Source organism: Eptesicus fuscus, chromosome 13 (assembly GCF_027574615.1).
Source record: "Eptesicus fuscus isolate TK198812 chromosome 13, DD_ASM_mEF_20220401, whole genome shotgun sequence".
NCBI classification, from domain to species: Eukaryota; Metazoa; Chordata; class Mammalia; order Chiroptera; family Vespertilionidae; genus Eptesicus; species Eptesicus fuscus.
Genome location: NC_072485.1, coordinates 46,652,204 through 46,678,170, shown reverse-complemented (window position 1 = coordinate 46,678,170; position 25,967 = coordinate 46,652,204). Strand labels below are relative to the sequence as shown.

Below are 25,967 nucleotides of genomic sequence, written 5' to 3'. Positions count from 1 at the left end.
GCTCAGAATTTTCATATCAGAGTTGTTCCATTGACTTGTCTTAGTTCAGAAAATAAAATGAAAACCTCTAGCCAAAGGGAAACTCGCTCACACGTTAGTTAAATACTGACATGATTTGAACTGACTTTATTTGTTTATATATTGTCTAATACCTATGCTGTCCAGTCTTTGGAGACACAAAGAAACACTATTATATTAGAAGCTTCTTTGGTTTTCTAATACATCCTTTTATATCTGAAGTCCTGTTTAAACATAATTCTGTGATTCTATAGAAGAGTTATTCATCTTTGTGTTTACATAAAGATATGTTAAGTTTGCAATACTTGATTAATTTTATGCCTCTAAAATATGAATGACATTAAATGGCCTCCTAGATAGTAGATTTATTTTAGTAACAAATATTTCATATCTATTCATAAATGAGAAAGAAAGAAATGTGAGTAAACATTTGTTCTATTTTGATTTTAAAGCTAAAATAATTAGAATTCAGCCAGCCAAAAAGAAATTATATTTGAAATCTAAATCTTGTCAAGAAATTTTGCATGCAGCTATTCTACCTACTGTTTTATTAGAGTTACTGTGGTAAGAATGTAGAACATTACTTTGGCAAATGTAGTGGTTGGTAGGTTAGAGAGCAGACATGAAACTCCTCAGTGAGTAATAGGAACGCCTATGCTTTCTGAATATAACTACTAAGTACTTCTAGGGCAATGGATAACTCAGAAACTGGAACAAGAAAGTACTCAGAAATGGTATTATGATAATATGATTTATTGAGAAATTGATAACAATGTAAGGAAATGCGTTCTGAACAGAACTAAGAAAAAGATAACTGGTTTTTGATTCACAAAAAAAACCCACCTTAAAAATGGGAAATGTAATATTTAAAGATTCTATACACACACACACACACACACACACACACACACACACACACACACTCACTCGAAGGATATGGTAAGCATGCTTTTAGAAGTACTGTTTATAATGAACTCAGCTACGCTTTAAATAAACCTTTGCATTATGAACCCTTCCTTCAGTTGCTTATAAAATGTGCTGTAAAGTCAGTATTCTCAATGTACGCATAAAATGACGCCTCACACATCTGACCTGGGACTTTTCCCACACCTGCAGAGAGAAAGCACTGTTTTTCCTAAACAGAAAGGTTGTTACTTGCAGATCTACTCCACTACTCTGAGTCACTGATGGTTACAGGCTTTATACTCAACCTGAAATGCAAAACATTTTCTTTCAAGGCCTGGAGTTAAATCATTTTCATCTTGCAACGTGTATACAGATATATTCTGAGTGTTTTTGTCTTGCTACACATACTTGAAAAACCAAGTCAAACATTTGTAAGAAGGGTGTGTGTGTGTGTGTGTGTGTGTGTGTGTGTGTGTGTGTGTTTAGTGGCATCAGTTTTATTCTTTTCCCCCTCTATCTGTATGGAAGGTACTTTGTATACACCTTTTCCAATGCTCACCATTATGAGTTTTAATCACAGCAAGATAATTTTTTTCACATTACTTTGATAAAAGATCATACTTATTGTCTATTATTTTTATCTAATAATCTTAGAGTATGCTGTGTACATTACCTGGGCTAAATACGAGTACAGCATTAGGATTTTTGGATTTATTCACGGATGAGATTGGCCTATTAAGAACTCCTTTTCCCCTTTTGAGATTACTGCTATGGACAGATTTTGGTTATTCCAATGGACTGGAATAAGCTAGGTGGCTTTTCATTGCTCTGAAACAGTTTATATAGGAATCATCTGTTCCCTAAAAGTAGGAAAGAACTCTTGGAGAGAACCCCTGAGTGAAATGATTAGTGCTATGAATAAAAATAAAGCAACCTAAGGAGACAGAGTGAATGGGGCCTGTTGTTTCAGATGACGTGGTTAGAAAAGGTCTCTCAAATGAGCAGAAACCACCATGAAGCAAGGGAGCTAGCCATGCAAATATCTGAAGAAAGAGCATCCTAGGCAGAGGAAGCAAAAGGGCCAAATCCATGAAGAGGACATAGGCTTGGCATGTTTGAGGAACAGCAAGGTCACTAGTGTATCTAGAGCAAGTGGGAGAATGGTAAGATATGAAGTCTGAGAAGTAAGATATGAAGTCAATAAAACCTACATTTCATTTTCATTTCTGTTCATCTTAAATTTTATTCCTTAAATCTTTTAATAAAGTTTTAAAAAGATAAATTTTCATTGAAGTACAGCTTTGCTTGCATTCTGTAAGATTCATGGCCATAAGTCATGTCACCATCCCTAAGCTACCAGGGAGGCACAAACAAATAGATTTTAATGAGCACATTGCTGCCCCAGACAAAATCAGAATTCTGTTAGTAAGGAAGGATGGGAGAATAAATATTGGATAAACTACTAGCAATATCATAAAATCCGATGGACATGGGAGATTTTCTTCCAGATTCCCATGCTATACAGATTGTTACCAAGCATTGTGAAGTGGAAAGATACCCAATTTCTTTTATGAAACTATCCAGAATCTTGTATAAAAATCTGATAAAAAGGGCTGAAAAGGAAAATTATAGATCAGTTTAACTTATGAATATAACTGTGAAAACTCAAAATACAAACATGTCAATTTTTCAGCACATTAAAAGAATCATCCATAATGATCATGTAGGGTTCATACTATAAATTCAAGAATGTTAATATTAGGAAAGCTTTGAAACACTGGAACATATAAAAAGATTCAATAAGAAAAAAATACGATAATCACAATAGGTAAGAATTTTATAAAAGTCAGCATTCATTTTTTATTAGAAAAGCAGTCTTAGATAGTAAAACTAGAAAGGTATTTAATGAAATAAAGACAATGTAACTTCTTATTCAGGTTAAGTTTATTCCAGTTCAAAGGACAAAAATATAGTCCAAATATACCCAGCCTTTTATTCTACTGCTGTGATTAAAACTCATGATGATGAGCGTTGGAAAAGGTATATAGGTCAAGACTTCTGGACAAGATGGCAGAGTAGGTAAACTCTATGCTTGCTTTCTCAGATGACCACATCAAAATTATAACTAAATTATAGAATAACTATCATTGAGAATCACCTGAAGGCTAACTGAACAGTATTACTATAACTAAAGATGTAAAAATGCAGTCATGTTGAGACTGGTAGGAGGAGTGGTGATACAGAATGGGAAGGTACCACACTCCCAGTGTGGAGATTAAGAATATGGAGGGATATCTTGGCTCCAGAGATACCTCCTAAGGAGTGAGGGGCCCAGCCTCATATTTGGCTCCCCAACCTGGGGCATCAGTGCCTAGAAGAGAAGTCCCCATAATCTGGCTGTGAAAACCAGTGAGGATTGTGTCCCAGAGAGATATTTCTGATCAGAATGGTATAAAACTAGAAATTAATTACAAGAAGAAAACTAAAAAACCCCACAAATACATGGAGGCTAAATAATGACCCCAAATCTATGGGACACAGTCAATGTAGTTTGAAGAGGGAAATTCATAGCAATACAGGTCTACTTCAAGAAATGAGAAAAATCTCAAAAAAAATCTAACCTTATACGTAAAGGAACCAGGAAAAGAGGAACAAATAAAGCCTAAAGTGAATAGGATAAAGAAAAGAAAGACCACAGCAGAAATGAAATACAGTCTAAAAGATACAATGGAAAAGATCAATGAAACCGAGAGTTGGTTCTTTGATAAGATAAAACAAAATTGCTAAACCTTTAGCCAGAGTCATCAAGAAAATAAGAGAGAGGGCCCAAATTTAAAAAAAATCAGAAATGAAACAGAAGTGATAACCAACACTACAGAAATACAAAGGATTATAAGAAAAAACTATGAACCATTATATGTCAACAAATTGGACAACTTGGAAGAAATGGATAAATTCTGAGAAATATATAAGCTCTCAAGTCTGAACCAGGAAGAAATAGAAAATCTGAACAGACTGATAACTACTAACAAAGTCAAATCAGTAATAAAAAAATTTCTAACAGTCCTAGCTGGTTTGGTTCAGTGGTTAGAGCGTTGGCCCACAGAATGAAGGGTTGCACGTTCGATTCAGGTCAAGGGCACATACCTCTGTTGCAGGCTCAATCCTCCACCCGGTCTGGGCCAGTGCAAGAGGTAACTAATCGATGTGTCTCTCTCACATCGATTTTCTCTCTCTGTTTCTACCCCTCTGTTCCACTCTCTCTAAAAATCAATGGAAAAAATATTCTCTGGTGAGGATTAACCAAAACTAAAAAAATAAATAAATAAAATTCATTTATAAAAAACCCTTCTAACAAATAAAAGCTGTGGATCAGATGGCTTCACAGGAGAATTCTACCAACATTTGAAGAAGAATTAATACCTATTTTTTCTCAAACTACTCCAAAAATATTGAAGAGGAATGAAGGCTCCCAAACTCATTTTACAAGGCCAGCGTTACCTTAATACTAAAACCAAAGACCCTACAAAAAAAAAAAGAATTATAGGTCATTACCCCAATGAAGCTTGATACAAAATCCTCAACAAAATATTATCAAACTGAATTCAGTAATATGTTAAAAGGATCATATGCTATGAACAAGTGAGATTTATTCCTGGGACACAAAGTTGGTTTGATATCTGCAAATCAATTAATGTAATACGCTACATAAACAAAGTAAGGCTAAAAATCATATGATAATTTTAATAGATGCGAAAAAAGCATTTGACAAAATCCAACATCCATTTATAATAAACTGTCAGCAAAGTGGGAATAGAGGAAACATACCTCAACGTAATAAAGGTCTTATAGGACAAACCCACAGCTAACATTGTACTCAGTGGTGAAAAGTTAAAAGCTTTTCCTTATGATCAGGAGCAAGACAAGACAAGGATGTCCACTTACATTACTTTTATTCAACATAATATTGGAAGTCCTAGCTGCAGCAATTGGATAAGAAAAAGAAAGACATTAAAGTTGGAAAGGAAGAAATAAAATTGTCATTATTTACAGATGACATGATACTGTATAGAGAGAACCTTAAAGATTCCACACAAAAAACTATTAGAACTAGTAACTGAATACGGTAAAGTAGCAGGATACAAAATTAATATTCAGAAATCATTTCCATTTTTATATGCCAATAATGAGCTATCAGAAACAGAAATTAAGAAAATGATCCCATTTACAATTGCATTAAAAAAACCCCACAAAATACGTAGGAATAAATTTAACCAAGGAGGTAAAAGACCTGTATTCAGAAAACTAAGACATTGAGGAAAGAAACTGAAGAAGATAACATGCAAAAAGGGTTTTATATCATGCTGATGGATAGGAAGAATAAACATTGTTAAAATGCCCATAAGCAGTCTACATTTTCAGTGCAACCCCTATTAAAATACCAATGATATTTCTCACAAAACTGGGAAAAGTAATCCAGAAGCATATAGGGAAACACAAACCCCCTAGGCAGCCCAACAATCTTGAGAAAGAACAGAGTTGGAGGCATCACACTACCTCATACTAAATATACTGTGAGTAACTATGGAATCAAAACAGCATGGTACTGGCATAAGAATAGACATATGGATCAATGAAATGGAATAGAGAGTCCAGAAATAAACCTGCCTATATGGTCAATCTATGACAAAAGAGGCAAGAATATACCATGAGGTAAAGATAGTTTCTTCCATGTGGTACATATGTACAATGGAATATTACTCAGCCATAGAAAGAAGGAAATCTTGCCATTTGCGACAACATGGATGAACCTAAAGGGTATTATTCTAAATGAAATGAGTCAGGCAAGAAGACAGATACCATATGACTTCATTTATATGTGGAACCTAAAAAAAACCACACCAAAATAAAACAAAAACCTCATAGATACAGAGAACATTTTGATGGTTATCAGATGGGAGAAGGATTGGGAGATGGGTGAAAAAGGTTAAAGGGATTTAAGGAGTAATAAAAATAGTCACAGAGATGTAAAAAGTACAGCATAGGGAATCTTTATACTAGTATATTCTATATATATAAAAGCCAAGCAACCAGAACGACTGGTCACTATGACGCACACTGCAGTGGCCATCTGGCCTGATCGGGGGACCCGATCACCACCCTCCCCCAACCTCCTGCGGCTCCTCCCCCTGGCTGGCTCCGGCCCCGATCGACCCCACCCATGCACAAATTCATGCACCGGGCCTCTAGTATAGTCAATAATATTGTAATAACTATGTATGGTCATATGGGTACTAGACTTATTGGAGTGAGCACTCCATAAGGTATATAATTGTCTAATCATAATGTTGTACACTGGAACCAAGATAATATTGTATGTCAAGTGTAATTGAAAAATAAGTAAATAAATAAAAAGCTTTGTTATATATAATGTGCTATCTAAATGTGAATTATAATTTTGATTTAATGCTCTTTGGAATAAATTTCAACTTTAAATAACAAGCAATAATTGTGAAGTCCCAATAGCTTTGATAAATACTCAGCTTTACAATTTTCAATGAGTTTTCCAAAGGTGGTATAATAATGTGGGGTTCGTTTTTTCCCATGAGTGCAATTTCATTTTCTTCATCTTGCTATTACTTTACTGAGAAAATATAAATATTCTAATCCTGGTTGACAGAAAAGGTGTGTAAAAAGTACCCTTTAGACAGCTAGAGGGGGAAAGAATGCCACTGATGCCAGTAAACAGACATACACATGCTCCTCTTACAAATGCTTGACCTTGTTTTTCAACAGAAACCTGTGACTACGAAATACAGAGAGGGGCAAAAGTAGGTTTCCAGTTGTGAGTATGCAAAACACACTTTATTCTTGTATTATTATTTATTAATTATTGTATTATTTTTATACTAACAATTGTAGACCTACTTTTGTCCAACCCTGTATACTTTTAAATAATATCTGAAATAGTATGGCACAAGACTATAATAATGTGTTCCCAGTCACTTCTGGAAATTTCTCTTACATGTACCACAGAACACATTCCTCCCTCCTTCCTTAGCTTAGATCTTTTCAACTTGGCACCGTATTATTGCCAATAGCTCTAGTTAGGTAGATTGCTGGGCATACATATTATGCACTCAGGGAAAATAGCACCCATTATTTCCTATTTTTGCTACTTTAGTATAAAAATGAGGATACTTCTAATATTGCCTTTGAACTTTTAGAATTAAGATTATTTTATAAAATCAAATTATCTTCTTTGTGATGTGTATAATATGTATTTTCTCTAATAATTATTAGACAAAGGTTTAAATTTTAAAATCATGTAATGAATGTTTTATACCAGTTTTTAAAGCCTTTTTTAAAACCAAAGTTATATTAAATACATTTTATAATGTGACCAGGTACACACACACATACACACACAAACATTTTATATGTAGTATATATCTGGTTATAATAAAATTTTCACAAAACTTACCAAGGATCTATGAAAAATACTCTGATACCTGTTTTATTTCATTTAAAAATTTATATCAACCCACCTAATTGACTTCCTTAGATTATGCTTTTCAGCAGTTTCATGGTTCTTTTGATGGTAAAACAAATAAAATTTCTAGAGTTCAAGAATTCAATTTTGAAAGATGAGAATACATTGCTTTTTAGAAATATGTCCTAATTTTGTTGTAAATATTAACTTTTCCTTTATAGGCAGTATGCTTGTTTTTTGAAAAAAATATATATACTTTGGTTAATCCTCAGCAGAAGATATTTTTCCATTGATCTTTTAGAGTGGAAGAGAGAGGGAAAGACAGAGAGAAACATCAATGTGAGAGAAACACATCGATTGGTTGCCTCCTGCATGAGCCCCAGTCAGGGCGGAGAGGAGCCTAGAACCAAGGTACATGGTGCCCTTGACCACAAATGAATCTGGGACCCTTTGTTCTATCGGCTGACGCTCTATCCACTGAGCCAAACCGGCTAGGGCTAGGCAGGATGCTTTTGGTGCTAGTTGCTAGTTTTTCCTCTCACTGCTAGGAGGGTGATAGGATAAGAAAGAATTTTCTAAATGGTGATTTCTTTTCTTTCTGCAGCTCTCATGTGTGAATATAAGTTTAGTGCATCATTAAAATAAGGACCTCTCCAATTGGAAGTTACAAACTTTGCCATCAGCTTACCTTATTATCATTTTTTTTTTTTGTCTGATTCTTTCCCTCAAAGAGTGGAAACATCTTTCTTTCAAGTTGCTTTTGTTGCATAGTTCAGAAAATGGCTGATAGTGACTTTGGGAAAAAAATCGCCAAGTGTCCCAACTGTTCATCTACTTCTCACAAAGATGCACCTTCTGTCAGTTCCAGTAAAACAAGGCTTACTCCAGTGTTAGTGGCGGAAACGTCAGATACATCAAGCCTTGGTGAACCAGACTCTTCAAGTTCACTGGACAGAAAAAAAGAACAACAAATTATTAAATATAAGGCCTTTGCAAAAGATGTGGTAAATATCAAAGATTCTATTTCTGAACACAAGTCGAAATCCCATTGTCCAATCCCATCCCTAGCTTCATTCATGGGCCCTTGTCAGCTAGATCACTGCCTTCTTAACTATTAAAGAGACATTACTTTTTTACATAAGGGGTGAGCAAAGTTGGTTAGTACTTTCTTTTATGATATTTCCAACACTGCCCAAATTAATTATTTCCCAGGATTATGAATAATTTGGAATGTTGTTCCAGTTTCTCTTTAAAAGTGACTTATATAGAAATAAATTGGTTTTCAAGCTGAATTAAATCTGAATTTGGGGATACTTTTTAAAAAATGCAGAATGACATTTAGGGTTGTAGTTAAATATAGGGTAGTTATTATTTAAGGCAATTTCTGGTTATTTAGATGGAATCTCAAACATACTCTCCAAAATCAATTTGCATTATTTACAACAGTCTATGTCTACCAGTTGGACTGGTTTAGGTGTACTCAACTTTCTAGAGAAGAAACAGTGTGCAAGGTTTTACTTGATATAGCACAGCTTTGGAGACAGAAAGCAGTGCATTTAAGAAAAGTTAGGTTCTCAGTCCTCAAAGTTGTACCTTTTTCAAATTCTCCCCTTAAACTGTTCTTTCCTGATTTGTATGACAGTATAATTATTGCCATATAGGTGTCTCTGAGTTAGTTGTTACTGAGTGAGCTGTTAATATGTTATTTTCATTCAAAGCATATTTTGTGAATGTCTGGCCAATAATTTTTTTATGTATAACCTATTTGAGGTGATATGTTTTGAAACAAGAATGATTGAGAAAGCTGTGAAGTTGCCTTCTCACGATTTCAAAGAATCATTGAGTAAGTTATGATTTATCTGCTATGCAGGTTATAATGTACACTTGCTTGGATTTAGGAGATTAGATTGAGTGACTTCTTAAGGTCTCTTTTAGCCTAATGAGCCAATACATTATATAGGGCTTTGAATTTGAAAAAGACAGTGAATTATATTGTATGCAATAAATATGATGGCACACATTAAACATTTGTCATATAATCTAAATTAAGGTTCTTACTTTCTCAACAAGTGTGTTATATCTTAATTACTTTTTTTAAAATTCCTTTTTGGGCTAAGCCCTCAAGATCCTCAAATATAGAGAGAAAGTCATCTCAACAGTGGGGTCGGGGCAACGTCACAGAAGTAAAAGTTCCTCACATCAGGCTGGACGATGGAGCTGCTATTCAGGTATTTAGAAAGCAAAATGAAGTGACTAAGAAGTTTCAGGTTTCTTCTGTCAATGGTTAATGGCAAAAAAAAAAAAAAAAAAAAAAAAAGATTTAAAAATAAGTCTCTAAGGAAGGGAAGGAAAGGAAAGGGAAAATTTACCATTTTCAAGTATGTCAAAGTCTTTACTTCAGAAAATGCAGACTATTCCATTCACAGAGGACCAAATGGACTTTAACCAAAATGGAGGTATTTTTATTAGGTAAAATGCGAACATTTTGGCCTTCACATCTTGCCTGTTGCTGAGGGCAATGGTGGAGTCTTGGTGTAGATCTCTTTAAAGTGCAGAGAGAGACCAGATGACTTGAGGTGGTTTGGCTGTTCACTTCCTTGGGGCCATTTTCTGTAGCCTCAGTTGGATGAATACCAACATTGTCTTCCTAGGATTCTAATTATAACATACAAATATGAATTAAATAGTAGTACCATTTTAGAAATAAAATGTGTTATTTTAACATCGGTTTAAAGGAACTTCAGTAAGAACAACTGCAAGAAGAATTTTGCATTAAGGTTAATGTTAAGAAATGTTTTGAGAGATATTTGGCAATATACTCAAAGTGATCAGAAAAACTTCCTGAGAAATTCTGACTTGAAAAGTTTAAATCTCCCCTTTTAAAGAATTTTTAAAACCTACAAATTTACTGAGTTTTAAATTTAGTCATAAGAGCTTTTATAAAATCAAAATGTGTTTGTTGTGAAAAATTAGGAAACGATAGAAAAGTGAAAAAAAAGTCATGAGCTAGAGATAAATCAGTTTTAACATTTACCACCTCTACTTTATTTTTTATGCATGTATAAGTCATCCTATTTTTTCTTTTCAGTTTTGTTTTAAATTATGAAATATTCCAAGTATGTACATATTTTTGACAAATAACCTTAACTGATACAGTTGAAGTTTCTCTTCCTCTATTTAATGGATAGCTTACTTTGAAGATTTTAAACATTTTGGTAGAGTATGAAAAAGGAAGTTACAATAATCCAAAATTCCACTTCCCAGTGATAAGTGCTCAATGTTTAAATGAACATCTTTCCAGACATTAATGTGAGATACCTCCCATACACACATTCTCACCGTTTTCATAATGGGATAGTATCATGCATCTTTCACACCCCACACTGTATCATGGACTTGCTCTATGTCAATAAAAATCTATCTATATTACTACTTTAGTAGCATCCTCTTAAAATTAGTACAAACAAGAAGTCATTTTCTTATTTTTATCACTGTGTAATGATATCAAAATAGGTAGTTGAAGAAAAAGATTAATGTCTGGAAAGATGTTCATTATTTAAAAAAAAGGCACAGTTGGGCAATTGGGCTATTTCTCTATCCAGTCCTCATTTTAAAAAGTCTTATTTAATCAACATTAATATTCTGTGTCTAAGTTGTGGTTCTATATATTTAGAAAGAAAATGAGAGTTTAGTTTTTAAAGGTTAAAGAAAAATTGGGGAAATGGTTATGGAGTTGAGATTATTTTGTTCTGTGGGGGGAAAATGTGGAAATGACCATTTAAATTTAGATTTAACTAATTTTACATAACATATAGTTGGGAGTGGCATCTATATATATAAAAGCCTAAGCGACTGAACAACTGAATGACTGAACGACCAGTCAACTGATCGCTATGACACACACTGACCTCCAGGGGGCAGACGCTCAATGCAGGAGCTGCCCCCTGGTGGTCAGTGCGCTCCCACAGCCAACCTCCCATGGCCCCAATTGCCGGCCAGGCCAAGGGACCCCACCTGTGCACAAATTCGTGCACCTGGCCTCTAGTATAAATATAATAAAAGTAAAATTTTTGTCTTATTTTAATCATCTTAGTTTTCCAACTTTAATTCTTGCTATAGTGGGGGAGGGAGGAAAGCCAAAATAATTATGAGTCCTCAGAAAGCAGTGTCTTGGGAACAGGTTGTGCCCCGAGTCTAGGAGTCTCTGTGTGTAATATTCAAGACCATAAATCTGGAGCTCCTCCAAGGGTTCAACTTCACATACCCAGTCTATCATTTCTCTCAAACATGTATATGTAGGAGGATTCTGGCTGGCCTGCTGACTGGATTTACTGATTCATTAATTTATCAGTTCACTAATTCATTCCATGTTTGCACTGCTATCCCTTTGGAATGACTTCCTTGGATTATTGGGGAAAAAATATCTTTTTTTTTTTTTTTTTTTGCCTTTGTTTCCTTACATGCCAATCTCAGAAGCCACCTCTGTCATAATGTTTTCCTTTATTCTCCCAGTGTTTTAGCTCTAGTCTCTGGTCCCAACATCATTTTGTATTTTTATTTTAACTTAAGACTTTCTGACTTAAGAATATCTTGTCTCTTGAGGAGATTACAAATTCTGAGAAAACAGGAATTATGTTTTATTCAACTTTGTAGTCCCCAAAGTGTATATCACAAGGAAATACCTAAGGAAAGTCGAACATGTTGAAACTGAATATTTCCTTTTTTTCCCCCCTTCCCTTCCCTTCCCTTCCCTTCCCTTCCCTTCCCTTCCCTTCCCTTCCCTTCCTTTCCCTTCCCTTCCCTTCCCTTCCCTCCTCTCTCTTCTTTTCTCTCCCTCCTCATTTTCTTTCTTTCCCTTTTCTTCTCTTTCTTTTTTCTTCCTCCCCTCCCCAGCCCTCCCCTTCCTTCCTCCCTCCCTTCCTCCCTCCCTCTTTCCTCCCTCCCTCCCTTCCTCCCTCCCTCCTTCCCTTCCCTTTTCCCCCCATGCATTAAAAATGAAAATTTTACCTACAAGGTTTCAGGGTAGGCTTTTTAAAGGATACAAAAGGAACAACTTCCTAAGTTGCTTCTAGACCATCTTGGAGAAAATTGAGTGAAAATGTAAGCAAGAGAGTAATAATAGTGTTTAAGGGCCAATGTGTACAAGCACCACAGTGCAGAGTTAGGGAAGCCCTTCATGAAAGAGATAAATAATTAGTTGGGCATTGAATCTTCTTTTACTAAAGAAGGAAAGTAAGCAGTGGAAATATGAAGACTAGCAACTAATTGACCTGTTGCATGGTGAAGGTGAAAGTGATCACACAGAGATAGAAGAGCAGTTCTGGGGAAGACTTTGGCTGCTGACCCAGCAGAGGTGTCACCTAGTGGCATTACCTCAGCTGTTCAGAAACTCTCAAGATCCAGAAATTCTTGTTGGTTTGGATGAGGGAGACTGACTCCTCCCAACCAAATTCACAAGAAATGAAAGTGTAAACGAGTGACCTGGTGTCAGCAAGACCAGTACATTCTGTGTCTGTCGCGTAGTTGAATGGTAAGTGGAAAGATTCTTGGTCTGGATGGTGTTACTACAGATAGATTTTATTTTCGTCTCAATGCTGATTTATATCAAAATTTCTGTCACATATTGCTTTTTCTAAAACAAAAGGAATAAAACAACAAAGAGATTCTTAATAGAAATAATGAAGATAAATAAAAAGTGTTACTTAATAAACAAGAAAGCAATTGTTTAATGGTTAATATGTGTTAATTTTATGGTTTAGCTCTCAGATTTTTGGGATAATTTTGGGGATGAATGTATTTTATACACATATATGAAATAATATTTCATTCCTTTTTCTTACGAAAATATTTTATTATTATAGTTTGTAAGAGATTAATTTTTATGCTTTTGAGGTTTTACACCTTTCCCCATTAGGATTTTTTGTTTTCCTCCAAAGAACATTTAATGAAATCCATCAAAGCTTATTTTTGTTTAATTAAGATGTATCTATTACTATTGAAGCAAATATATGGTGTCTTCAATTTGATTTCACCCTAGAGCAGAATCTCTCTTCCCTTGGGTAGATATCTATCAGTATTAGTGTTTATTTTTAATACCTAATGAATGGCAGAGAGAGACAAAAGAACTCTTATTTTTTATCCAGGAAATATATACATTTGGAAGAATATTGGGAAAAGGGAGCTTTGGAGTGGTCATTGAAGCTATAAACAAGGAAACAGAAACTAAGTGGGCAATTAAAAAAGTGAACAAAGAAAAGGTAAGGCTTATTATCAGCATCATACTGAGGGCAGTGCTGGGTGAGGTGAGTGGGCAGTATCGTTTTTTACACTAACACACCTGCCTCTGACCTTGTGGGCCGGGGTCAGGGCTGGTCCCCAGAGTCTGTGGGCATTTCTCTAGCCTTCTGGGAAAGGACCAGTTCTAAAACTCAGGTAGACAAGTGTATCTGGAAAAAGCAAATGAAAGGATAGCTAACATAACCAGTATAACCAAATATAGGTAAAGGTTACCAGAGTGATTGGAGGTAAGGTCTGATTGTCAGTATGTATTAATGTAGGGCTACTGCTTAGAGATGCCTTAGCCAGAAATGAGTCCTGGGACTCTCTCCTGATGTGGTTCTGCACTAATTTTCTCCTGTTCTCTCCTTTCCTTTCTGATTTCCCATATCCTCATTGTTAGTTTATTCTTCATCCTACCTGCTCTTTTAATTTGAACCACTTCCCCCGCAACTATCTACTATACTATTTACTTATATCCACTGTAGTCCTCACTGGATTTCTCTTGTGCTGGAGAATGACTAGGCTTCTCTTTAAGGGAGAATCTAAGTCCTCAGGTTTTATACCTGTTCATTTTACCAACTTGTAAAAAATTTCTATGCTTGGGGGAAAATTTTTGTTTTTTTCCTTAGATTTCTTTTTTCTTTAAAGCAACTGTCATGTGTGTTGCAATTGTTCTCACTTGTCTTTTATTTTATTATTTTTAAATTAACTTTTAGAGAGAGAGGACTGGAGAGAGAGAGAAAGAGAAACATCAAGATGAGAGAGAATCATTGATTGGCTGCCTCCTACACACCCCACACTGGGGATTGAGCCTGCAACCTGGACATGCGCCCTGACCTGGAATCCAACAGGCAACCCTTCAGTGCAAGGGAAGACCAACTGAACCATACCTGCCAGAGCTTTTCCTTAGGTTTCTGATAATAAATATTACAATTATGAAATGAGATAATAGGTTTTTTATGTATTCCTTAAAACAAATGATAGCAAATTACATAGCATTTCTCCTTAAAGATTAATAAAGTACATGGTAAATTAATACAGCAGAAAATTTTAACGACTCTGAAAATAAGAAATATTTTCAATTGCATAAACTTATACAGTTGTTTGTGAATGAAGAAGCTCTTTGTGTCTTTTTAAACACTATGGGACAAACAGGCACAATGACAAACTCATAGTAGTTATGTTACAGAAGACCGGAGAAAAACAAAGCAATGCCCACAGAAATGGAGTTACACTGTTTATTACGCCGGAGGGCCCAGAGAAAGATTTCAAATTCTGAGCAAAAACTTGGAGGAAGCTTTCCCTATTTATATCTTTTCACCCTTTGTCTTCCAAATAAGGGTTTTCTGGTCCCCTTTGCAAGTTCTTAAAGAGCCCCATTTGCTGGGGCCTTGAGACCACAACTAAAGGCCTGGCCTGGTGCCAGCACTGATAACTCCGTCTGGGGATGGTTTATGGCCTCTCTAAAATGGGAGTAAACAGGTCTTGCAGGACCAGACAATTAAAGGGGCAGTGGCTAGACTACAGGCTAGTAAGAATGTGCCTTAGGTTAATGGCACAGATTCAGATTGCTAGCCTCCAAAAATGTCTCATTTTCCCCATCAGCTACTGTTTGTGAGTATAAACTACATTGAAAATTTTTAGTTATCGTGCTGAGTTATATTTTAGAATTTTAAGACACTTGAATATCTATTAATTGATTCTAATTTTTTTCTGAAAATACAACAAAATCATAAAGAAGAGTATGTCACACATGACTTTGGAGTAAAATGAAAAATTACAGGACTAAGGCCTGACTGACTTAGAACCTCCCGTTGTAAAAACCAATATCTCTAATAAACACAAGTGAGAATCTTAATTTTCCAAAGCAAATACAAGCTCAAAAGAAGGAAGTTTCCAAATTAAATGTCATGGTTTATACACAACACTCAGTAAATCTCCACACTGTTGTCCATGTCCATGAGTTCTCTCTCTTTTTTCTGTTTTGCCAAATCCCTCCATTCACCCTGCTCTCTACCTATGAGTCTGTCTATTTTGCTTGATAGTTCAGTTCATTAAATTCCACCTCTAAGTGAAATCATATGGTAAAAAAGATTAATGAAGTAACATATTGATCTTAATAAAGAGATTCAGAACTTTTCTACAACTCTTCAGAATTTTAGAACCACGATGTTACATGGGATATTATTTCCTTTGCCCCTTTGACGTCAGGTAGGGTTAGGGTTTAGGGTTAGGGTTATACAGTCAGAATATCTGCTTGCAATTTTAGGAATTCATAATCTTATACACACATATTGATGCTGAGAGTTTAGAGGACTCTAAACTAAGATACTAAAATAAAATTATATAATCATATGAATTGGACAATATATTACTGTGTTATATACAGGTCAAGCTGTTTGGCGAGGGAGTTAGGAATAGAATTGAGGTGGATTTTAGGAGAAATTGCAGTAAGCTTCCATATCTAGCCTAGACAGAAATTCACTCCTCACAGTCACTATTTCTCTTAACTCTCTTAGGATAACCTTAAAATGTGACTTTCATCCTCCAGGGGTAGGACAGAGTGGGTGGCCAGTTTTCTTTTCTCTTCTGAGATAGTGATGCTAAAGGACAAAAGTCAGTGGAAGCAGGAATGACTCTACTACATATGTAAAATTTTTACTTAGGTAAGGATTGCCTTATGATCAATCCTTTTTCAGTCCTTTAAAAACTATATGTATGAGAAACCAAGATGGCGGCATAGGTTAAACACCTAACCTGCAGCCGGGCACAACAATTTCAAAAATACAACTAGAGGTCAGAACAGACATCGTCCAGAACCACAGGAAAGTTGGTGGACTGAAATGCCCACAGCTGGGGGGAAGGAGAAGGCCACGGGGACAGTCGGGGAAGCCGTAAAAGCCTGAGGTATGGAGAAACGGGCGGAGACACGACCACACGCGCCTGCGGGGAGGATGGAACCGGAGAGGAGGGGGTGGCTGATGACCTGGCCGGAGTTCACTGGCAGGAAGGAGATAAAGGCTCCGGAGTGCGCTGAGCACCGGCTCCGATTGCACTGAACCCCATTCCGGGCGAAACCCTGGGAAACTCACTCACTTTCGCAACTCTGCCGCCCCCGCAGGCCGCCCGGCCCGGGACGCTGGGGACTCCGCCGCAGCGGCGGCGCCCGGAGCCCAGCGGCCTCCCAGCACCCGTCCCCGCCGCGCAGCCCCCGCGCGCCTGGTGCCGCGGGCCGCGCGCCCAGCACACCAGACGGAGGCCCGGGCGCCCTCTCCGTGCACCTCCCGGCAGCGCTAGACTTCAGTAGAGTTGACTGAATTCAAGGGATTAAGAAGTATAAATTGGGGGGGACGCCGCGGCGGCGACGTCCGGAACGCGGCGATGGCGGTGCCTGGAGCTCAGCGTACGCCCAGCGCCCGTCCCAGCCGCGCGGCCCTCGCGCGCCTGGTTCCGCGGGACGCGCGCACCGCGCATCGGACGGAGGCCCGGGCGCCCTTTCCGTGCACCTCCCGGCGGCGCTAGACTTCAGTAGAGTTGACTGAATTCAAGGGATTAAGAAGCATAAATTGGGGGGACGCCGCGGCGGCGACGTCCGGAATGCGGCAATGGCGGTGCCTGGAGCTCAGCGGCCGCCCAGCGCCCGTCCCAGCCGCGCGGCCCTCGCGCGCCTGGTTCCGCGGGACGCGCGCACCGCGCACCGGACGGAGGCCCAGGCGCCCTTTCCGTGCACCTCCCGGCGGCGCTAGACTTCAGTAGAGTTGACTGAAATGAAGGGATTAAGAAGTACAAATTGAGAAGTTTGAAAAAGATGGCGGCGGAGGTTAAAGGCTGTTCTGTTGCCTCGCACCCAGCGAAATCGGAGGGGATGAGGTGTGGAGGTGCGTGGGTCTGGCTGGTGGCGGGGGAAAGGGGCTTTTGTTCCAAACCTAAGGGAGATTAGCTCTCCATCACCCTAAAACCCATCTTCTGGCGAACCCCGGGAGACCCAGATGCCTGCGGGGAGAGGCGGGACTCTTGCGGAGGTGCGCCCAGCAATCAGTGTTTGCTGCGCTGGAGTGCGGAACGAGGGGACTTAGATACGTGGAAGGCAGAAGGACCAGACTCACAGCCATCGCGGCTCGCCGCACCATGGCCTGTTGGCGCCCTGAGACCCCACCCCGCCCTGGGACCCGCCCCGCACGTTTTGAAGACCTGCCCCGCAAGTCTTGCAGGCACACCTGCGCCCCAAGCAACGGCTTATACATGTGGGTGGCCTGCCCTCTGGCAGCGGACCTGATGATCTGCTGTTCTAGTCGGACTGCTCCAGGGCCACTCAGACAGGAGGAAGAAACTACAGTTTTTGCTGTAATCCTTGCTGAGTGCCTAAGGCAGTAGCTGATCTACACCCCATTGGAGACCCAGAAACGAGGGCATCTAGTGGTCTGTGGGAGATGACACCAGATTTCTACCACATGCATAAGGGACACATTCAACGGGAATATTCAGTGAGCGCCAAAGCTTTGCTGCACCAAGACCCAGCCCATAAACGTGTCTCCTGCACAGCAACTCTTCCTTTATAGACAGAGAGCCCCCCCAGTGACACCAACAACAATCAAGACTTAACTATACAAAGGAGGACCAAGATGGAGGCATAGGGCGGAAGCCTGATTGTTCCCTACCACAACAACTTTGAGACTACGACAAGAGAGCAGAGCAGACACCATCCAAGACCACCATAGGGCTGGCTGAGTAGATGCTCTACAACTAGAATAAAAAAGGGGTATGTGGGATGATGCTGATGCCGGTGACCCAAAGACCACACTTTAAGAACTACGGCTCAGGCGACACAAAAGAACTATGGCTCAGGCGATACAACAGCGGCCTGGAACGTGCTCGGCGCAGTTCCCCCGGCGGTCTCCGGCTGAGGGGACGGCTCCACTGGCAGCCAAGCACGGATAGACGAGCCCCTATGAGACATGGGGTGGGAGACTCCGCGCTTGCTGACCTCTGAGTCCGTCAAGAATCTCAACGCCCCGGAAGCGGCCAGGTGCGCATGCTCGGCGACCGGCCACCGATGCAGACCCAAGGGCCGACGCAGCGACGCCAGACTGGCCCACCGCCATGCACCGGGTGCACCGGAGCTTCGCCGAGCCGCTGCCCGACGAGTCCTGCAGCAGCCATACTGGAGCTCTGGAAGGATGGCCAGGGGAATTGCTGAGGGGGGATTGACCAGCAGGAATTGGGATCGGGAAGACGGGGCCCCGCTGAGACCCGGGTGCGGGCGGGGTTGCGCGCCTCTGGGCTCGGGTGTGGTCACACGCCTCTGGGTATAAGTGAGGCCTCACGTCCCTGGGTCTAGGTGAGGCCACATGCCCCTGGGTCCAGGTGAGGCCGGACTCCCGGTCTGGGTGAGGCCAAGTGCCCCTGGACCCGGATGACGCTGGATCCCGTGCCCGGGCGAGGCCAAGCGCCCCTGGGTCTGGGAGAGCCCACACACCCCTGGGTCCAGGCGAGACCATGTGTCCCTGGATCCGGGTGAGGCCGTGTGCACCTAGGCCCGGGTGAGCCCAAGTGGCCCTGGGTCTGGGAGAGGCCAAGCATCCCTGGGTCCGGGTGAGACCATGTGTCCCTGGATCCGGGTGAGGCCTCGTGCACCTAGGCCCGGGTGAGGCCACGTGCCCCTGGGTCTGGGAGTGGCCAAACGTTCCTGGGTCTGGGTGAGACCATGTGTCCCTGGATCCGGGTGAGGCCTCGTGCACCTAGGCCCGGGTGAGCCCAAGTGGCCCTGGGTCGGGGAGAGGCCAAGCGTCCCTGGGTCCGGGTGAGACCATGTGTCCCTGGATCCGGGTGAGGCCTCGTGCACCTAGGCCCGGGTGAGGCCACGTGCCCCTGGGTCTGAGAGAGGCCAAGCGTCCCTGGGTCCGGGCGAGACCATGCGTCCCTGGATCCGGATGAGGCCTCGTGCACCTAGGCCCGGGTGAGCCCAAGTGGCCCTGGGTCTGGGAGAGGCCAAGCGTCCCTGGGTCCGGGTGAGACCATGTGTCCCTGGATCCAGGTGAGGCCTCGTGCACCTAGGCCCGGGTGAGCCCAAGTGGCCCTGGGTCTGGGAGAGGCCAAGCGTCCCTGGGTCCGGGTGAGACCATGTGTCCCTGGATCCGGATGAGGCCTCGTGCACCTAGGCCTGGGTGAGCCCAAGTGGCCCTGGGTCTGGGAGAGGCCAAGCGTCCCTGGGTCCGGGTGAGACCATGCGTCCCTGGATCCGGATGAGGCCTCGTCCACCTAGGCCCGGGTGAGCCCAAGTGGCCCTGGGTCTGGGAGAGGCCAAGCGTCCCTGGGTCCGGGTGAGACCATGTGTCCCTGGATCCAGGTGAGGCCTTGTGCACCTAGGCCCGGGTGAGCCCAAGTGGCCCTGGGTCTGGGAGAGGCCAAGCGTCCCTGGGTCCGGGTGAGACCATGTGTCCCTGGATCCGGATGAGGCCTCGTGCACCTAGGCCCGGGTGAGCCCAAGTGGCCCTGGGTCTGGGAGAGGCCAAGCGTCCCTGGGTCCGGGTGAGACCATGCGTCCCTGGATCCGGATGAGGCCTCGTGCACCTAGGCCCGGGTGAGCCCAAGTGGCCCTGGGTCTGGGAGAGGCCAAGCGTCCCTGGGTCCGGGTGAGACCATGCGTCCCTGGATCCGGGTGAGGCCTCGTGCACCTAGGCCCGGGTGAGCCCAAGTGGCCCTGGGTCGGGGAGAGGCCAAGCGTCCCTGGGTCCGGGTGAGACCATGTGTCCCTGGATCCGGGTGAGGCCTCGTGCACCTAGGCCCGGGTGAGCCCAAGTGGCCCTGGGTCTGGGAGAGGCCAAGCATCCCTGGGTCCAGGTGAGACCATGTGTCCCTGGATCCAGGTGAGGCCTCGTGCACCTAGGCCCGGGTGAGCCCAAGTGGCCCTGGGTCTGGGAGAGGCCAAGCGTCCCTGGGTCCGGGTGAGACCATGTGTCCCTGGATCTGGGTGAGGCCTCGTGCACCTAGGCCCGGGTGAGCCCAAGTGGCCCTGGGTCTGGGAGTGGCCAAACGTTCCTGGGTCTGGGTGAGACCATGTGTCCCTGGATCCGGGTGAGGCCTCGTGCACCTAGGCCCGGGTGAGCCCAAGTGGCCCTGGGTCGGGGAGAGGCCAAGCGTCCCTGGGTCCGGGTGAGACCATGTGTCCCTGGATCCGGGTGAGGCCTCGTGCACCTAGGCCCGGGTGAGGCCACGTGCCCCTGGGTCTGAGAGAGGCCAAGCGTCCCTGGGTCCGGGCGAGACCATGCGTCCCTGGATCCGGATGAGGCCTCGTGCACCTAGGCCCGGGTGAGCCCAAGTGGCCCTGGGTCTGGGAGAGGACAAGCGTCCCTGGGTCCGGGTGAGACCATGTGTCCCTGGATCCAGGTGAGGCCTCGTGCACCTAGGCCCGGGTGAGCCCAAGTGGCCCTGGCTCTGGGAGAGGCCAAGCGTCCCTGGGTCCGGTTGAGACCATGTGTCCCTGGATCCGGATGAGGCCTCGTGCACCTAGGCCTGGGTGAGCCCAAGTGGCCCTGGGTCTGGGAGAGGCCAAGCGTCCCTGGGTCCGGGTGAGACCATGCGTCCCTGGATCCGGATGAGGCCTCGTGCACCTAGGCCCGGGTGAGCCCAAGTGGCCCTGGGTCTGGGAGAGGCCAAGCGTCCCTGGGTCCGGGTGAGACCATGTGTCCCTGGATCTGGGTGCGGCCTCGTGCACCTAGGCCCGGGTGAGCCCAAGTGGCCCTGGGTCTGGGAGTGGCCAAACGTTCCTGGGTCTGGGTGAGACCATGTGTCCCTGGATCCGGGTGAGGCCTCGTGCACCTAGGCCCGGGTGAGCCCAAGTGGCCCTGGGTCTGGGAGAGGCCAAGCGTCCCTGGGTCCGGGTGAGACCATGTGTCCCTGGATCCGGGTGAGGCCTCGTGCACCTAGGCCCTGGTGAGCCCAAGTGGCCCTGGGTCTGGGAGAGGCCAAGCATCCATGGGTCCGGGTGAGACCATGTGTCCCAGGATCCGGGTGAGGCCTCGTGCACCTAGGCCCGGGTGAGCCCAAGTGGCCCTGGGTCTGGGAGAGGCCAAGCGTCCCTGGGTCCGGGTGAGACCCTGTGTCCCTGGATCCGGATGAGGCCTCGTGCACCTAGGCCCGGGTGAGACCAAGTGGCCCTGGGTCTGGGAGAGGCCAAGCGTCCCTGGGTCCGGGTGAGACCATGTGTCCCTGGATCTGGATGAGGCCTCGTGCACCTAGGCCCGGGTGAGCCCAAGTGGCCCTGGGTCTGGGAGTGGCCAAGCGTCCCTGGGTCCGGGTGAGACCATGCGTCCCTGGATCCGGATGAGGCCTCGTGCACCTAGGCCCGGGTGAGCCCAAGTGGCCCTGGGTCTGGGAGAGGCCAAGCGTCCCTGGGACCGGGTGAGACCATGTGTCCCAGGATCTGGGTGAGGCCTCGTGCTCCTAGGCCCGGGTGAGCCCAAGTGGCCCTGGGTCTGGGAGAGGCCAAGCGTCCCTGGGTCCGGGAGAGACCATGTGTCCCTGGATCTGGGTGAGGCCTCGTGCACCTAGGCCCGGGTGAGCCCAAGTGGCCCTGGGTCTGGGAGTGGCCAAACGTTCCTGGGTCTGGGTGAGACCATGTGTCCCTGGATCCGGGTGAGGCCTCGTGCACCTAGGCCCGGGTGAGCCCAAGTGGCCCTGGGTCGGGGAGAGGCCAAGCGTCCCTGGGTCCGGGTGAGACCATGTGTCCCTGGATCCGGGTGAGGCCTCGTGCACCTAGGCCCGGTGAGCCCAAGTGGCCCTGGGTCTGGGAGAGGTCAAGCATCCATGGGTCCGGGTGAGACCATGTGTCCCAGTATCCGGGTGAGGCCTCGTGCACCTAGGCCCGGGTGAGCCCAAGTGGCCCTGGGTCTGGGAGAGGCCAAGCGTCCCTGGGTCCGGGTGAGACCATGCGTCCCTGGATCCGGATGAGGCCTCGTGCACCTAGGCCCGGGTGAGCCCAAGTGGCCCTGGGTCTGGGAGAGGCCAAGCGTCCCTGGGTCCGGGTGAGACCATGTGTCCCTGGATCCGGATGAGGCCTCGTGCACCTAGGCCCGGGTGAGGCCACGTGCCCCTGGGTCTTGGAGAGGCTAAGCGTCCCTGGGTCCGGGTGAGACCATGCGTCCCTGGATCTGGGTGAGGCCTCGTGCACCTAGGCCCGGGTGACCCCAAGTGGCCCTGGGTCTGGGAGAGGCCACGCGTCCCTGGGTCCGGGAGAGACCATGTGTCCCTGGATCCAGGTGAGGCCTTGTGCAACTAAGCCCGGGTGAGGCCACGTGCCCCTGGGTCTGGGAGAGGCCAAGCGTCCCTGGGCACGGGTGAAGCCAGATCCTGGGTCCGGGTGAGGCCATGCGCCCCTGGATCCATCCGGGTGTGGCTGGGTCCCAGGCCCGGGTGAGACCACGCGCCCCTTGGGTATGGGTGAGGCCACGTGCCCCTTAGTCCGGGTGACGCCGTGCCCCTGGGTTCGGCCGAGACCAAACCAGAGGGAGTCAGACCTCCGTTACCACCATTTGTCCACCATCCAGAGCTGAGGGGTCAGTGCTGACATGTACACATAAGGAACTACTGGACATCGAAATTGGGTCTCAAAAGAACTATTGGTCCAGGGGGAAGCTCGCTACAGATTGATTCATTTGCCTGTCAGCATAAATATTATTGCTCGTCTCACATTCAGTTCTTATTAGTATATATCTAGTGACATATGATCTCGTTCATCTAGAGGAAATGATGAACAACATAGACTGAGGAACAAGAACAGAACCAGAAGCAAGGAGGCATCGATCGGACTATCGGGCCTCAGAGAGAGGATAGGGGAGGGTAGGGGGAGGGTGGGGGGAGGGGGAGAGTTCAACCAAAGGACCTGTATGCATGCATATAAGCCTATCCAACGGTTAAGTTCAACAGGGCATTGGGGCATGCGTGGGGAGAGGGGTGGGATGGGAATGGGGGGATGAGGACAAATATGTGACACCTTAATCAATAAAGAAATTTAAAAAAAAAAAAAAAAAAAAAAAAAAAAACTATATGTACTCTCCTAAACTTGGAGGGGCAGGGGAAGTTTGAGGAAGGAGGGATAAAACCTTTGTTATTCCTTTCAGAGATATTTTATGAGCATGAGGACAATGCTTATTTGCAAATGATGGTAATTTAGATTCAATAGAAGTGATGATGGGTGTGATGGTAATGGTAGTGGGGGCCAGGGAAGTCCTCCTAAAATTTCTTAGATGACCTTGTGAAAATCAGTGGCTTACACCCTGTGGAGGCCTGTTGCTGGCTTTACCATTTGCTGCCAGGTTTGGTAAAGGGTTACATATAAGGAGATAAAGTTGGACTTAGATTGGTCAGAAGGCAAGATCTCAATTTCTCTTCCTCAGTTAATTTTTGAGGCCTGGGGACCAGGAAGTGATAGAATGCAGGGCTGAGTGTAGAATCTCACTTCCCATTGTTTCCTTTGATGTGTATAAATATAATCAAAGCAGAAGAGCAACAAAGCAGAAAAACACTTTGTTTTTTATCGTCTCCAATTGATGTCCTTGGAAAGAAGATTTTGTTTTTATTATGCTAACACCAAAGGATTAATATGATTCTGAAGGAAATATTAAAAAGCATATCAAAAATTAGAGTAATTTTTGTGAGGGGACAGAGACCATATTTTAGCTAATTTATGGAAAAAGTCCAAGAAACAGATGTAGTTAAAAGTAAAATTGAATATAAGACTATATATAAAATTGGACAGAGGGACACACTTTAATTTATTATGGAAATAAGTTGCATTTTTTTAAAGCAACCTCTCAAGAAGGTGTAGGAAAAATTTAATACTAACTAACTTTTATAGTGAGGTATGTAGTAGTGACATTCCTATGTGAAATCTCTATGTCTCATCATTTAAGGCTGGAAGCTCTGCTGTGAAGTTACTTGAACAGGAGGTGAACATCCTAAAAAGTGTGAAGCATGAGCACATCATACATCTGGAACAGGTGTTTGAGACGCCCAAGGTAATGCTGCGGCAGGTCTGCATTTAAAAGGAGTTGTTATTATAGAATGAACCCCCTTCCCTTCTGAAGAAACCCCTTTGAGGCACCGTTGCTTGAGTCCTTGGCATGAGTTTGTCACTGAAGATCGAGGAGAGCATCCTGGAGGGCTTTCATTATTGATTGTATAATTAGGTGCCTGGTGGTTAGATTGATGACTTTAGTGATATTTTTAGGTGGCATATTGAAAATGAATGTTTAAAATGGAAACAACAACAACAAAAATAATGAAATAAAATAAGATTGGAACAATACCATATACAATCAAACAATGATTAGATCTTCCTTAGAGATGGCTTTATTTTGTGTTGATTCTTGATTTCTCCATTATAGTCTCTTGGATTATTGTCATAATTTTGTAATAAAGTTAGCTTGGGCATTTTTGGCACTAGGTAGAAGATATTTTGTCATCTGTGTCTTACCAACATGTGTAATCTTCCTTCTTCCCCAGATGCTATCATTCTCTTGGAATGCCTGTGATTTTCATTTAGAGTTGTTCTGAAGCCTGGGGATCTGCTATTCTGCCTCCAGATTGTTCAGTGCTTGTGGGCTTGGGTGATTCTTAGTTTGGAGGCAAAATAATTTAGTGATTAGGCACATGGACATTGGGGTCAGATTGCCTGTGCTTTTGAATCCTGGCACTGTTATTGGCTATGAGACTATGACAAATTACTCAACCTCTCTATACCTCAGTTTCCTCATCTATAAAAGGGATTTAATAATAGTATCTACTTCATTTAGTTGCTATGGTTTCTTGTGAGTCCAAATGCTCTCCAGATTGACACAATTATCTTATCTAATAATAGAGTAAAATGCAAATTAACCATCACGCCGCAACAAAATGGCGGCCCCCATAGCCACAAGATAGCGGCGCCCAGTCCGCTCCGCTGCTGGAGTGTCCAGCCTGTCGGCAGGAGCAGCGAAGGTGGATCCGCCTCCGGAGGGGTTTTTGATCTGCCCCCAGACACGGCAGTCAGAGCCGGGACAGCAGGGCATGGAGGCTTCCGTGGCAGTGGGGAAGCCCCAGGCCCTGCAAACAGAGCCGGGCCGGGACAGCAGGGCATGGAGGCTTTGGCAGCAGCGGGGGAGCCCCAGGCCCTGCAAACAGAGCCCAGACAGCAGGGCATGGAGGCTTCCGCGGCAGCGGGGAAGCCCCAGGCCCTGCAACAGAGCCGGCCCAGGACAGCAGGGCATGGGGACTTCCTTAGTGTGTCGGTGTC

General features: G+C 44.0%; 1 protein-coding gene across 2 annotated transcripts in view; it reads left to right on the top strand.

The window, feature by feature from the left end:
- The window catches only part of STK33 (serine/threonine kinase 33), a 141,468-nt gene that overhangs the window by 69,842 nt on the left and 45,659 nt on the right, over positions 1-25,967 (top strand). The window contains exons 2-6 of one of the 2 annotated variants that reach the window (XM_054724942.1): positions 6,721-6,755; positions 8,022-8,421; positions 9,535-9,645; positions 13,561-13,674; positions 24,607-24,711. In XM_054724942.1, coding sequence (XP_054580917.1) covers positions 8,197-8,421; positions 9,535-9,645; positions 13,561-13,674; positions 24,607-24,711 — 555 coding nt within the window. In that variant the 5' untranslated portion in view covers positions 6,721-6,755; positions 8,022-8,196. The remainder of the gene's footprint in view (positions 1-6,720; positions 6,756-8,021; positions 8,422-9,534; positions 9,646-13,560; positions 13,675-24,606; positions 24,712-25,967) is intronic. The other variant, XM_028159898.2, reaches the window with a different exon arrangement.